At 62.4% G+C, this 12,896-nt stretch overlaps 2 protein-coding genes across 5 annotated transcripts in view; one reads left to right on the top strand and one right to left on the bottom strand.

The window, feature by feature from the left end:
• Positions 1-12,896, bottom strand: part of CDH23 (cadherin related 23) — a 361,784-nt gene that overhangs the window by 78,484 nt on the left and 270,404 nt on the right. For all 3 annotated transcript variants that reach the window (XR_011382433.1, XM_070057798.1, XM_051823796.2), the window contains exon 27: positions 10,571-10,719. Coding sequence is in view for 2 of the 3 variants with exons in the window: in XM_070057798.1 (XP_069913899.1) it covers positions 10,571-10,719 (149 nt within the window). In the remaining variant the exon portion in view is untranslated. The remainder of the gene's footprint in view (positions 1-10,570; positions 10,720-12,896) is intronic.
• Positions 3,219-11,422, top strand: C15H10orf105 (chromosome 15 C10orf105 homolog). 2 transcript variants are annotated; one of them, XM_017348639.3, is made up of 2 exons: positions 3,219-3,617; positions 7,475-11,422. In XM_017348639.3, exon 2 carries the CDS (start codon positions 7,480-7,482, stop codon positions 7,882-7,884), a length of 405 nt encoding a protein of 134 aa, XP_017204128.2. In that variant the 5' UTR covers positions 3,219-3,617; positions 7,475-7,479; the 3' UTR covers positions 7,885-11,422. The 2 variants fall into 2 exon arrangements, with proteins under 2 accessions (XP_017204128.2, XP_069913902.1); XM_070057801.1 differs by lacking the exon at positions 3,219-3,617 and adding an exon at positions 4,546-4,840 and having other exon boundaries at positions 7,475-9,574.

The raw sequence follows: 12,896 nt of genomic DNA, 5'->3' as shown, positions 1-12,896 counted from the left end.
CTACATACCTGCGCAAGGTGGTGCCAAGAGGCCTGGGAAGATGCCCCCAGAGCCCCCTCTCATTGTTCCCAGGTTGGGGGTGAATCTCTGTGTAAGGCCCCAGACACCCCCTCCTCCGGAACCACCCTCCTCTCTGCACCTCTCACTTCCACCCTGTGTGTGGGGTGCTCCAGAACTGCCTTGCCAGTTTAGCGTTTGGCAGGGAGAAGGCGGGAGGCAGATACATACACACAGAAATGGGGAGGGAGGGAGGGGGAGGGGGAGAGAGAGAGAGAGAGAGAGAGAACACTCTCATGTGCTGCTCCTCTCCCCAAATGCCTATAACCGCCAGGGCTGGGCCAGGCTGACGCCAGGAGTCTGGAACTCCATCTGGGTCTCCTATGTGGCAGGAACCCGACCATTTGAGCCATCACCACTGCCTCCCGGAGTCTGCATCCGGGCCGTGTGTCATTCCCAGGCACCCTGATACGTGACGCGGGCAATGCAGCCTGCAACCTCCAGCAAGCCAGATGCCCGCCCCGTCCCCCACTGCAGCCAGAGGCAGCTGGTGCCGGAGCGGGCGTCTGATCAAACTGAGCCAAGCACACCTTTCTATGGGGTTTCAGACCTTGGGCCCAGAGCCCCTGGGCGAGAGAGATTGATTCTTGCAGTAAGATGTGGGAAAACCACCCGTGTGCCCCTCCCCGCCTGAGCTCCCTTTCCAGCGCTGGCTCCAAGCCTGCCCTGGCCACGCTGGTTTCCCTGTGATTTCTTGAATGCCAGGTGCATGGCAGCCTCAGGCTTTTGCCCGAGCGCTTTGCCCGGCCCGGCCACCTCTCCCTGTGGACTCCCGCATGCTCAATGCCTCGCCTCCTTCTCACAGGCCCCTCCTGACCACCGTCCACGGAGCAGCAGCTGCACTCCAACCGTTGGCCTTCCCTGGCCCCCGTCTCCCTCTGACCCATAAGCCACTGAAAGTAGGGGCTGGTGCTGTGCTATAGCCCTGGCCTCTAGAACCACGATCCTGGCACACAGTAGGGTCAAATATTTGTTGAATGAATATGTGAGTGACTTAGCAGCAAACCTCTAGCAAGAGGTATGACCAGGGCTTTCATGGGGCCACAGTGTTTGGGCCAGCGGCTTCTGGCCGGAATCTGGAGCCCAGCTGCACCTCCTCCTCCATCTTTCCCCTTCAACTTCCCCTTCCATTTGTGGGGTGTCCCAGTCCTGCACCAGTGCACTCCCCACTTTGCCCAGGGAAATTGAGTTGGGTTCTTGTTTCCTATGGCCTGAAGCCTGAATGCGGGCTCTTCTGTCCTTGTTTGATCGACCGATTTTCAGAGAGGAAGGGCAAGGCCCCACTCGCAAACCTCAGACAGGCAGAGGCCATGGTGGGTGGCGCTGGCTGGAGGTCCCCAGAGCCTCAGCAGAACATGACCCAAATGCCAGGGTAGAACCCAGGACGGGAACGGCGAGCCTGGCAGCCGGCGTTGGCCCCATGGGACTCATAGGATGTCCAGAGACAGCCTCTGTGTGTGTGTGTGTGTGTGTGTGTGTGTGCGCGCGCGCGTGTCCAGGCTGGTTCGCTTACTGGCTCTGTGACATGGAGCAGTACTATGAGCCCTCTGAGCCTCAGTTTCCTCATCTGTAGATTGGGCACAAGGACAAGCACCTTGCAGGTTGATGGGGAGATTAGAAGCCGTCCTGCAAAACATCTCATCTGGTCCTGGCCCAGGAGCAGGCAGTGAAGGTGGACATGATGAGGATGCCGCCTTCTCCAGGGAGGCCCTCTTGGTTTACACTGGGGTTGGTTGGCTGGGTTGCCCCTGGCTGTGAAGTTCTTTCTCTCCGCTTTCCCTGAGAGGTCTTAAGGGCTGGAAGGCGGAGGGCAGTGGTGTGGAGGCAGTCAGCAGGAGGGCCCGAGCTGCCTGGGGCACAGCCTGTGTGCCTGTCCACGGGGAGGCAGCCTTGCTGCCCCCTGCCCCCTGCCCCCAGCAGTCTGCATCACCCTGGAAGACTGGCGCCTGCCATGCCGGGAAAGTAAGCCCCCAGATGAGCTGCCCAGCCTGGGAAGACGTCACAGAAGCCGAGGACAGTGCAGGCTGCCACGGAAGACAGGGTTGTCCCCAGGCCTCCAGGTGCTCACACACACCAGGGACCTTGCCCGCACCAAACCCCACCACCAACACGCTGGGCGACCCCGGCGGGCCACACCTCTCGGGACCTCCGCCTGGTCTCTGGGGTGGGGGCTGGATCCCATGGCTCCTAACGGTCTCTCCAGCTGAGCCAGGCCATGGAAAGGTCCCATCCACACCAGGGGAGGCGACCACTGCCTCATTAACGTGCTTGAAGGCTCAGAAAGCTGGGGCTCCAGCGGGCAGGCTTTGGCACAGCAGTTAAGTCGCGGCTTGGGGCACCTGCTTCCTTCATCGAAGCGCCTGCTTCGAGCCCTGGCTGCTCCACTTCCGCCCCAGCTTCCTGCTCACGCACACCCTGGCAGGCAGCAGAGGATGGCTCACGTGCTTGGGCTCCTGCCCCGTACTAGGGAGATGCAGATGGGATTCTGGGCTCCCGGCTCTGACCTGGCCCAGATCTGGCTGCTGTGTGAGGTATCTGGGGAGTGAATCAGTGCATGGAAGATCTCTCTCCATCTGTCTGTCTGCCTTTCAAATAAACTAAATATAAATTAGTAAACCTTTTTTGGGAAAAAAAAAAAAGCACAAAACTGGGGCTGGAAAACAGTAGTGTTGGTCCCAGCTCAGGTCCTGGGCAGACCTACAGCTCCTCACCCCAAAAGTGTGCTGTGTCCCGGGAGCCTGGAGCTCCCTGACGGGGCAGCTGCTCCAGACCCCCGCCTCCCAGCAGGCAGCTGGTTGCCTGGGAAGCTCTGGTTCCCAGGGAGAGAGGCGGCAGGAGGAGGGCAGTGTGCTGGTGGGGCTTGCAGAGGGCCATGGCGGCCCACCCACGCTGCCCCGCCGACTCCGCTTTCTCCCTCACTCCCGCAGCCCCACACCGTCAAGACCAGGTGCTCGGCTGGGAGGCCAAGAGGAGAACCCCAAGGGAGCAGGGCTCAGGGACACTGCAGCCGGGGCCTCCCAGCCTGCCGGGGCCCATCCCTCAGCCCGCTCCCCTCCCACCGTGTGACTTGGAGCCCCTCTCCAGGGAAACCTGGAGCCTGGCAGCCCCTGAATAGCGACCCGCTGGCTGCCGCCCGACCATACCATTCATACTGGCAACGGGGGAAGGTGACAGCCCTGGGGCCCCGAGGGGCAGCGCAACCTTGTGCCTGCGTCCCCCTAGTGCCTCCCAGCCCTGAGAAGGCTCCAAGGAGACGGGCTGGAGTGGGGCTGAGCCGTGGGAAGGCTCAGGGGCACCCGGCTCCTCCAGAGAGCTCTGGCTCCCTCGTCCCAGCCCAGTGGCCATCCCTGCCCCGTTGGCCGGCCCTCCCCTTAGGGCAGGGCCCAGATTCTCCCAGACAAAGCCAGCTGCGAGTGAGGGGAGAAGGCCTGGCTGGCTGAGGGGCACAGGCAGGGCAGGGTTGGGGTCACGAGCCCCACGCGAAGCTCCTTGGGGGCCCCCTTGGAGAGACAGCCGGAGAGACCGCCCCCCAAGCCGGGACTGCTGAGGGCTGCTCTGAGGTCAGTGCTCGGGGGCTACAGGAGAGGAGAGTGGGGGTGTGGCCCTGGCGGGGGCTACTGGGAGGATGTGAGGGTACGCTCACACCTGGGCAGCCCCTCGCTCCGCAGAGTGGGAACAAGGCCCAGTGAGGGCAGCGGCTGGCCCAGGGCCATGCAGCAGCCTTCTCTGCCCTCCGCAAGCCCTGCTCTGCGGAGCTCGAAGTGAGGGAAGAAAGTTCTAGACTGAGCCTGCAGAGATCTGCCCAGAGCAGGGCCCGCAGGTGCAGCCTGGCTCTGCTGGGCCTGGGCTTCTCCCTGGAGCAGCTGCGCTCAGCACTGGGCAGCTCAGGCCTCAGGGGACAGCCTCATGTGTCAGGAAGGGGCTCTGGCCCTTGCCCAGCACTTGGGGGGCCCTTGCTGCCACAGCCACACTCAGAGGCTCATCACAACCTCACTTTTTTTTTTTTTTTTAATTTGAAAGGCAGAGAGAGACAGAGGGCCAGAAAGGGCCAGAAAGGGACACAGACAGATCTTCCATCTGCTGTTCACTCCCCAAATGCCTGTAACAGCTCGGACTGGGCCAGGTGGAAGCCAGGAGCCTGCACCTCCATCCGGGTCTCCCACATGAGTGGCAGGGACCCAAGGACTTGGTCCATTGCCTGCTGCCTCCCAGGGTGTGCAATGGCAGGAAGCTGGATCAGAAGTGGAGCCTGGACTCAACCCAGGGGCTCCGATGGCAGATGAGGCATCCCAAGGGGCATCTTGACTGCTGGGCCCTACGCCCACCCCTCCACTTCCTTTTAAGTGGACCCCAAGGCCTGGAGTGTGGTCCCCACGCCCACGGGCAGGCCATGCAGTAACACGACAGCTGGTTGGACCGGCTCCTCCCGGCTCCTGCTGCCCTGTTCTTGGTCCCCGCCAAGCATGGCCCAGGGGAGGAGAGAGGGCAGCTGGCTTCCTCCCCATGGGAGGCGGCGGTGGGCACACCCTTCCCCTCCTCCTGCTCAGACCCAGGGAAGGGTCAACCCTCGTGGGCTGGCCCACCAGAACACTCCAGACACGACGCCTGAGAGGCGGGGGCTTGGGCAGCTGGACGGGCATCAGAGTTTCCAGCCGGGAGCTGGGAGGCGGCGTTGCAGCCTGGGGAGCGCTGGGAGGGTGGTGGCAGGAGCTGGCTGAGGGGGCTGCCAGGGCTGCCCTGTCGCCTGCTTGCAGGGAGCTGGGAGTCGGTCCTGCGGCTGCTGGTGAGTGCCTGGGATGGGGCCTAGGGGCTGCGCTCTACTCCCTGTGCCTGCTGTGAGGACTCTGCACCACAGGGCTGGAGGCTTCTCCCTGCTGAGCTGTGGGGTCAGAGACCCAGCTCCCAGCCGGGAGGGGCGGGGGGAGGGACAGCCATTCCCCTCACCTCGCCCCCTGCCTCAGAAAAGACCCCAATGTCAAACAAATGGTTGTTTTTGGTGGTTGTTTTTGGTGAGAGCCTCTTGGGTTTCCTGGCCTGTGCGTGGAGACCCCACAGCCCATACACGCCGGCCTGCCAGCTGCAGGGAGCCCGCGTCGGTGTCCTGCTCCGCCTCTGTGTCCTGCTCAGCCTGTTTCAAACGCTTGCACGTATGTTTTCTTTCGTTCTGGAGTTGAGTTTATCTGGCCTTGTGTTTCTCTCCTCTGTCCCTCTCTCTTCTCTCTAGCCTTAAACTTAAATTAGCTGCCAACATTTAAACACCAGCATTGTTTGCCTAAGAAAACCCCGGTTTCTGGCTTCTCTTGGGAAATGGGAAAAGCAGACCCACTTCCTCCATGTGCTCCAGGCAGCCCCGCCGGCCGGCCCCATGCTGGCCAGGCTCTGGAAGCTTTTTTATGTGCAACCCCCGAGATCACCTGGAAGCTCACCCTGGGTGTCCCCCTTCGAGCACCACTGGCCACACCCCCTCTACTGGGCGATGGGAAATGATGATGGAATTGACGAGCTCTCCCACCCCGCCCCACCTCAGAAACCCCTGGGGGCTTCTTTCTACCTGTTCCCAGAGCAGCTCCCTGAGCCTGGATGTCACTGGGGGTGACAGGAGTCAAGGAACCTGGCTCTGGCCTTTGTTTAGGCCTTGACCCTGGGCCTCAGTTTCCCCGCCTGGTATGCGAGCGGGTTGGACTGCATAGGGAAACAGCAGCGGGAATGCCCATGGGCCAGGAAGGTGACATATGGTGGGTGGTGGGCTTCTGGGGGGGGGGTGGCCAGCTGGTGGTGAACGCCTTGTCTGGAGGTGCCAGCTACAGCACTTTGGCCCCAGGCAGAGGCACTGTCCAGTGCTTCTACGGATGGAAAGCTGAGGTTCCAAGAGAAGCCAGGCACCCAGATACTCGTGCACAATATTTTTTAAAAGCTAACTAATTTATTAGGAAGGCAGAGTGACAGAGAGGGAGAGAAAGCGGGTGGGGCGAGACAGATTGATCTATCTACTAGTTCACTTCCCAAATGCCTACAACAGCCGGGGCTGGGCCAAGCTGAAGCCAGGAGGCTGGAACGCCATCCAGGCCTCCCATGTGGGTGGTGGGGGCCCAGGTATTTCAGTTGTCATCTGTTGCTTCCCAGGCGCATTAGCAGGAAGCTGGATTGGTGGCAGAGGAGGGACTTGATCCCAGGTGCTCCAATATGGGATGTCGGTGGCTTAACCCGCTGGACCACAATGTCTGCCCCAAAATATTTTTTAAAAAATTCACAACCAGGGCTGGCATTCTGGTGTATCTGGTAAAGCAGCTGTCTGCAACACCGCATCCCTTATGGGCACCGGTTCATGTCCCGGCTGCTCCACTTCCAAGCCAACTCCCTGATAATGGCTGGGAGAGCAGCAGCAGATGGCCCAAGTGCTTGGGCCCCACTACCCACGTGGGGGACCTGGAAGCTCCTGGCTTTGGCCTAGCTCAGCTCTGGATGTTGCAGCTACCCGGGGGGTGGGGGTGGGGGTGGGGGATGGGTGAAGCAACAGATGGAAGGTCTCTCTCTTTCTCTGACTTTCAAATAAATTAATAAAATCTTTTAAAGATTCATAGTTAGGTTTATAAAGCCCCTGCAGTGACTCAGCCAAATGCACCTGTGGGCCTGCACGTGCAGCATGAGCCTTAGATGAGAGCTGAGCCCCCCTCCCCCCAGCTGCAGCACTGGGTAACCCCCGACTCACACCCGGTGGCAGAGCGAGTGCTGTGAGACTGGCCCTAGAGCCCGGGTTCCTAGCCCACGCCTCTGTGGTGATCTATGGGAACTGACTTTTAAATGCTGGGAGGGGCTGGGCACTTGGCACAGTGGTTCAGAGGCCACTCGGGACGCCTGCCTCCCACCTCGGAGTGCCTGGGTTGCAGTCCCAGCTCTGCTCACAGTCCCAGCTTCCTGCTAATGCTTACCCTGAGAACCCTAGGCTGCCATCAGCGATGGCTTGAGAACTTGGGGTCCTGCCACCCACGTGGGATGCCTGGGTCAAGTTCCAGGCTCTTGGTTTTAGCCTGGCCTAGTCCTGGTTGTTGTGGGCATTTGAGGAATGAACCAGCAGTTGGAAGATCTCTCTCTCTCTCTCTCTCTCTCTCTCACTACCTTTTAAATAATAATGTTAATTTGGGAATACCAGGAGGCACTACCCTCTTGTCTCCTCCCCGGCAGCCCGGTAGGGGTCAGGTAGCCGGAGGACATGAGCTCAGGCCCACCTCCACCGCGTATCAGCTGTGGGAACTTACACCTGCCACCCCCTGGGCCTCACTGTCCTAACCTGAATGGTGACCAGGCTACTGCCTAGTTTAGCAGGCTCAGCTCCCATCGGGGTTCCCAGGTAAGCCTCCCTCCCTGGCCCTGGGAGCTGCGGATCAGCCTCTGACCTCCTGTCCCGTTCCCGTTGCAGGCACCATGAGCACAGAGGCGCCCAGCCTCACCGGCTCCCCGGTTACCAGTCCCCTTGCCTTTCTCACAGCTCAGGAAGCTGCTGCAGGCACCCTGGCGGAGGCGGCCAGCCCGGTCCCAGTGCTTGTGGCCCTGGCCTGCATTTTCCTCCTGCTGGCCACCTGCCTGCTGTTCATGGCACTCTGCAAGCCGGCCGCGCTGGACCCGCGCCGCCGCGGCGCCCGCGAGTGCATGCCCCACCACCCTGGGAGCCCCAGCGAGCCCCAGCTGCGCCTCTGGAAGCGCCTGGGGTCCCTGCGCCGCTCCCTGCGCAGCTTCCACCGGGGCCGGCCCGCAGCCCCTCCACGCCCGCTGCCAGCCTGCAACAACAGCCAGGGCGACTGGGACTGCTCGGAATCCACCAAGATGTGACAGGTGGCCACGGCACGCCCCTCCCCCGGTCCACCTCCAGACCTTCCTGCCTGGCCCTGCAGCTGCAGGCAGACAGCAGCCCGTGCAACCTGGGCCACACACTCATCTCGTGTGCCCAGGCCTGTGCCCTTTCCGGACCTTCCACCCTGAAGACCCCCCAGCTGCTGCTTGCTAAAGGATCCCTGGGCCAAGGGGAGCACCTGCTGCCGCTGAGCCTACAGGCACAACCTGGGGCTGCCCAGGGCCTCCTCCGGGCAGCGGCACCCCTGCTCCGCCACAGAGCCTTGCTGCACTCTGGGTGCTAAGGCCAGCTCCAGGAGCTGCTGAGTGACAGAGCACCTCTCCAGCCATGGACACTACTCAGCTTATACTCGGGCAAGCTTCGGTCCTGCCACCGATGCCCATCCACACGAGCGAGCGGCTGGCACCCCACCGGGAGACCTGCGGCCTGGGTGCCGGCTGGGAGGAGGCACCGCCTACAGAGTCACCACCCCGGCAGCTGAGGCCCGATTCAGTGCACCCGCGTCAGGAGCCACCAGGAAGGGCCGGGGCGGGGAGGGGAGCCGGTGGCTCTGTGCCTCGCCCAGGGAAGGAGTGGCCTCCCCTTCGGTGGGCGGTCCAGACATCCCCAGGACAGCTGTGGAGCCTCCGGCTGGGGCCACAGAGGCTGTGCTAGTGGGGATTGCTTCACTGGCCGGCTACCTGCAGATGCAATCCCACCCCAGGGAGGCCTCTCAGTACCCCAAGTCCTGGGCCTTCCCCCCCAAGCCACGACTACACACTCTGGTCTGGTTCCAGATTCGGAGAGTGGACAGAGCGGGCCTGAACTGCCTCGCTCCTGTCCCAGAGTCAGCACCCCTGCCTACCCCGCCGTGACCCACAGTGCAGCCGGCCAAGGCTTCTTGAGGCCTGAGCGCTGGGTTCACCTCCTCCCGGCTCTAAAACCTCCCCTGGCTCCCTGCTTCCCGCTAGATAACGCCCACGCTGCCCGGCCTGGTGGGCAGCGCCCTCTGGAACTGGCTCCCGTCTCTCTTTCTCCTCAGCTGGGCCTGAGGCAAAGGGGCCCACCCTGTGGAGTCCCCTCTGCTCCGCCTCGAGCTGCCTCCCCTCCCACCGCTCTGGGGGTGGACGAGGAGGACTTCCTGTTGGCAGCCCTCTGGTCTACGTCCTCTCCTTCGTATCAGGCTGGGAGTCTGTGGAGGGCCAGACCCCCTGCAGCCTCTCTCTGTGCCTCACTGGGCACAGAGGGGTGAGGCTTCTGTTTATCGGCGGGGGGGGGGGGGGGGAAGGCAGCCAGGCCGTGTCCACCCCCAGGTGGAATGCACGCTCGCGGAGCCTGCAGGACCCAGAGCCCTGCTCTCCGCTTGGCTGCCCCGAGACCCTGAATTCACGCAGGAGTAAAGGGGGAAGGGGTGGGCACGCGTTTGGCACAGCAGGTGGACACCTGCACCTGTATCAGAGGGCTTGGGTTTGAGTTGTGTCTCCTACTTCTGATCTAGCTTCCTGGAGACAGCAGGTGATGGCCCAAGTCCTTAGGTCCCTGGTACCCGCATGAGAAACCAGAAGAGAGTTCTGGGATCCTGGCTTCAGCCTGGTCCAGCCCCTGCTCTTGTGGGCATTTGGGGAGTGAACCAACTGATGGAGTTGTCCATCTGCCTTTCAAATGAAAATAAAATAGAATAAAAAGGAATGGGGGGTGGGGAATCTGGCCTGCCCTGCATCACAGACTGCGGGATTTCAGTCGGAGCCGCACTGTGCAAATAGAAACCAATTCTCTGGGCTTTAGCAAGTGGGGCCGGCTTCCTCCTTCCGTCTCGGATTCTCCTCCTGGTTCACTTCCCCCAGGGCCTCCCTGAGACTGCCCAGGCTGAATGCAGTCTGTGGTCGTCCACCCTGGCTGCGCATCAGGCTTGCTCTTTCCTGAGGGTGCACGACTGGGTGGGGGCAGCTGCCCTGAGACCTGAGGAGAGCTTCAGGCAGGGGTCACAGCCCTGGGGCTCTGGCCAGTTGGCTGACACAGGTACAAGGCTGGGTGAGGGGCCCACAGCTTCCTGCAGGGGGCGCTCCAGCGGCCGAGACCCCAGAAGAGAACCTCCTCCTCCTTCCAGAGCTAACAGACGCTGGCCAATCCCCAGGGCTTCCCGGACGCTCTGCGCCACAGGCCCTGTTCCGGGCACACTCCCAGCCGCCCACTCTCTGCTCTCTGGCAGCCGGGGCCAGAGGCAGGTCCGGATTCGCTGGCTGGCTCAGGCTCCGGGTCGGAAAGTCCCGGCCAGCGCTCGTGAAGAGAGCGATTCATGAAGGCTGGGATTCATTCGGGCCGCTCGCCCGCCCCGCTAGCAACCCAGGCCTCCCAGGCAGAGCGGGGGCGGGCACCGCGCTGGGTCTCAGGGCCCTCCCCCGGCTCCCTCGTCACTCCCGCTCCCTGGGCAAAGAAGCCCTTTCTTCCTGGGCCTGCTATTGCCCAAGAGAGGGCCTGGTCAAAGCCGCGCAGTTCTGGCGTTTCCTGGGCCCACCTCTGAAAGGCCACCCTAGGAGGGCTGTGGGAGCCGGAAGCCGTGGCTGCTCGCCCTGGGAAGGAGGAGAGGGCCGGGTCCCCCTGGCCCCAGAGCAGCAGGCCCGCCCGCACCCCCGCTTCCACCCTCCAGGACCCCACTGAGCAGGTGCACTCAGAGCTGCCACCTGCCTGCACGATGCTGTGGCCCTCGGGAATGTCCTCGGGGACGCTGGCCTCGTAGCTGCTCTGCAGGAAGATGGGCCGGTTGTCGTTCACGTCCAGGACGGTGACAAACACAGTGGCTGTGCCCGTGCGCCGCTTGCCTACGGGGCCGTTGTCTGTCGGGGGTGGAGGAGGACAGGTGTCAGCGGCTGCCTGTGACCATTCCCGGGTGCCCGGCCCTGGCCTTTGCAGCGCGTGACTGCTCTCCTTTCCAGGGCACGGGTGACAAGGGCTGGGCTTCGCACCGGGCCAGCCCTGGGCCATGGGCACCGTCACTATCACCCTACTCAGCAGAGGTGCTGCTGTGGGTTGAGCAGCGGCTCCCAAAAGGTGCGCCGGTGTCAAGTCCCCAGGAATCCTTGAATGTAAACTCACGTGGGGACATGGGGCCCCTGCAGATGTCACTAACTGAAGTGCTGAGCAGGAGACCGACCCGGATCGTCCAGGGGGCCAGGCATGCAGTGCCCAGCGTCCTTCCGAGAGAAGGCACGGGGCAAGGCGGGACGGAGAGCAGGTTCCGAGAGGATGGAGGCAGAGGCTGGGTTTGTAGCCACGAGCCAGGGACACCTGAAACCACCAGGGCGGGGGGCCCCTCTACTAGAGCCCTTGGCAGGACCAGGGCCCTGCGGTGCCTTGACTGTGCACTTGTGGCTTCCAGAACCACGAAAAGTACGTTTCTGCAGTGCGAAGCCACTGTGCTTACTATGTGAAGATCACGGCACACAGAACTGTCATGGCCAAGGCTGAGAGCTGCGGGCCCACACGCGATTCTCAAGAGGACAGAGCATCTGAACCTTGGAATAAAATCTCCTGCTTCTAAGTGTTCCACAACTACTTCTCATTCCTTATGCAACATAGGATGGGCGGCCACACGCGGCCATGGACTCTGCCCAGGGCTCCCTCCTTTCTAACCCCAGGAATCCAGGCCCTCCCGGGACAGCCCCAGGGCAGCTGCTAGCTGCTGTCCCTGGAAGAAGGAACCGGTGTGCTGTGCTGCGTGTCCAGGCGTGAGTGGTCACCGGGGAAGCGTGCAGGCAGCAGGAGCCGCCTGGGGGCCTGGGACCACTGCCTCCTTCTTCTCCAGGCCACGTGCAACGGGGAAAGCCCCCACCCCCTTCCACACCCAGAGGGTCCTGCTTCCTTGCCCCGGCTAGGGGCCCCCTAGAAGGCCCAAGCGCAGGCCCTCACCTGCTGCTAGCCAAAGCCTGGGGCTCAAGCTGGACTGGGGTGGGGGGCAGTGTGGCTCTGGCGGGGGGGGCATCCTAGCTGGGAGGAAAGCAAGGCCGAGGGCATCCGGGCATGGCAGAGAGGCCATTCCCTCTCACTGGGAGCATGCTGCCACAGGGAAGTGGGGCAGAGCCCTTGAGGGCTCCCTGCTGCCTGCAGACCGAAGACCAAACTTCCAGCCAACGTTTGCCCTCTGCAGCCTGCCCTGCCTGGCTGAGCCACCTCCTCTCCAGTGCAGGCCACACCAAGGGCCGGCTACCACTCACACTCCCTCCCTCCCTCTGTCTCTTACACGCACACACACATACGCCCACACCTCACACACACACACTCATACATACACACACCCATATGCACTCACACTCATACAACATTCACATACACATGTATATATACTCACACTCACACATATACACATATGTACTCACACCCACACACATACCCCAACTCATGCACATGTACACACACTCACACAAACTCACACACAACATTCACACACACGTACATACACTCACACTCGTACCCTCTCTCTCTCCCTCTCACACACACACACACACACACACAGTCACTCCTCACTCACTCTCACACTCAGCAGCTCCTTCCCCGCTCTGGGCCCTTGCACTGGCTGGCTCCCTTCGGCTCCCCTGTCTGAAGCACCCCGCTGCGTCTTCAGCTGCGGCAACGTCTCCTCTCCTGGCCTTCGGGGCAGCACTGGGCGCCCCTCGCGTCCGCCCAGCAGCACCATCCTGCTCCTTCCCGGGGAGGCCTCGCCCTGAGTGTCTCTCTGAGGACCCCCTCCCCACTTTCCCACTCTCAGGCCTGGAATTCTGGGCTCGGGAGACTGGCCCCGGCTCCCAGGACGGGCACGTCTCATGCCCTTGGCTGTGACGCGGGGTCCAGGGCAGGCACTGGGGCGGAATGGAGCGAATCAGACCCAACCTGAGCGCTGCTGCTCAGGAGGCTGGGAAAGAGGCAAGTGCTGGCCCCTCGCTCCTGCCCTTGACCTTGGAGGATGTGAAGGAGGGCTGCTGCAAGGATTCCCACCTCAGCACCCAGGTGCTGAGCC

This window comes from Oryctolagus cuniculus, chromosome 15 (genome assembly GCF_964237555.1).
Source record: "Oryctolagus cuniculus chromosome 15, mOryCun1.1, whole genome shotgun sequence".
Taxonomy (NCBI): domain Eukaryota; kingdom Metazoa; phylum Chordata; class Mammalia; order Lagomorpha; family Leporidae; genus Oryctolagus; species Oryctolagus cuniculus.
The sequence above is the reverse complement of the archived record's forward strand: the minus strand, read 5'-3'. Positions and strand labels throughout refer to the sequence as shown.